The sequence below is a fragment of the Octopus bimaculoides genome, chromosome 3, assembly GCF_001194135.2.
Source record: "Octopus bimaculoides isolate UCB-OBI-ISO-001 chromosome 3, ASM119413v2, whole genome shotgun sequence".
Classification (NCBI taxonomy): Eukaryota; Metazoa; Mollusca; class Cephalopoda; order Octopoda; family Octopodidae; genus Octopus; species Octopus bimaculoides.
Genome location: NC_068983.1, coordinates 146,929,129 through 146,930,591, shown reverse-complemented (window position 1 = coordinate 146,930,591; position 1,463 = coordinate 146,929,129). Strand labels below are relative to the sequence as shown.

Sequence of the window (1,463 nt, the reverse complement as noted above, 5' to 3'; positions counted from 1 at the left end):
TGTTTTCCGTACACCTAGGGCAGAGAAACTCGTTGTATGCATTCCCAGTTTACACATATTATTATTATTATTATTATTATTATTATTATTAACATTATTATAACAATGTTTTCTCTCTTTCTTTTAGTGAATCCAGTTATTCCAAATATTCAATAAGAGTTGGATCTATAAAAAGAGATGAAGGAAAACTTTATAAGGTGGATCACGTCATTATACATGACAAGTATAAGGGTTTTATAGAAGGTTATGATTTGGCACTTCTTTATATGGAAAGTGAAATTACATTCACAGATAATGTGCAACCAATTTGTCTTCCAGAAAACCCTGCCTCCCTAGATAAAGACTACTATGCTACTGGATGGGGTCGAAATGAAAAGGGTAAGAAAATAAATAATTACTATTTTTTAATATTCTTTTACCCAATTATTTCATGTTGTTGGTGTGTATGTGTGTTTTGTACATGTGTATTATAAGTGTGTGTATGTATCGTATGTATTGTATTGTGTGTGAGCGCGAGCGCGAGCGCGTGTTTGTGAGTTTGAGTCTTTTGGATGTGGATGTGTGTGCATGTGTCTGTAAGCCCAGGCATAGCTGTCTGGTTAGAGGTTTGCTTTGTAACCACATGGTTTTAGGTTCACTCCTATTGCATGGCACCTTGAACAATTGTCTCTTAACAATCCATGGTGCATGAACTTGGAAGATGGAACCTGTGCAGAAGTCTGTTGCATATCACTTGGCAACCAAATGGTCCTGAGTCCAATATCACCTTGTAGCACCTTGAGCAAGTATATTCTTTTGTAACCTCAGACTGGCCAATGCCTTGTAAATAGGTTTGATACATGAAAATTGAGCAAACCCCATCATATATGTATGTATCTTATCTATAAATGGCAATTTCTGTCTTTCTGTCCATCTGTCTGTTATCATCTTACTGCCTAACCAGCAAACCAATTTTCATGAAATTTTGCATATATGTTAAACTAGCGTCCATTTCAATAATAGGCTAATTGGATTTCAATAAAAATCAATAATGTGACCCCTAGTGGGGTTAAGCAAATTATATGATAAAATGAGAAGGGTGCAAAGAGTTTTAGTATGGGAGAAATGTAGTAGCAGAAGTGAGTGTGACTGATATCAAGGAAGGAGAGAACGTTAATACAGCTGTCATATACACGCGATGCTGTATACATACCTACTTTAAGAAATACATAGACACACGCACGCACACACACACACACACACACACACACACACAAATAAGTAACTTTTAAAATGCCGAGGAAGGGAGAGAAAAGTGGGTGTGAGGAATACGTAGCTTTAAGGAGAGAGAGGATAGGTAGCTTTCTGCAGTCCATCGCAAAAAACATTCAGACAGAGACACACACACACATATGTATTTATATATATACATACATACATACATGCATGCATACATACATACATACATACATGTCTACTATACA

At 36.1% G+C, this 1,463-nt stretch overlaps 1 protein-coding gene across 1 annotated transcript in view; it reads left to right on the top strand.

Moving 5' to 3' along the window:
• Nucleotides 1-1,463, top strand: part of LOC106875508 (serine protease 48) — a 466,125-nt gene that overhangs the window by 455,130 nt on the left and 9,532 nt on the right. Inside the window, exon 4 of the mRNA XM_052966618.1 lies at nt 128-378. Within this exon, the coding sequence (XP_052822578.1) occupies nt 128-378 (251 nt within the window). The remainder of the gene's footprint in view (nt 1-127; nt 379-1,463) is intronic.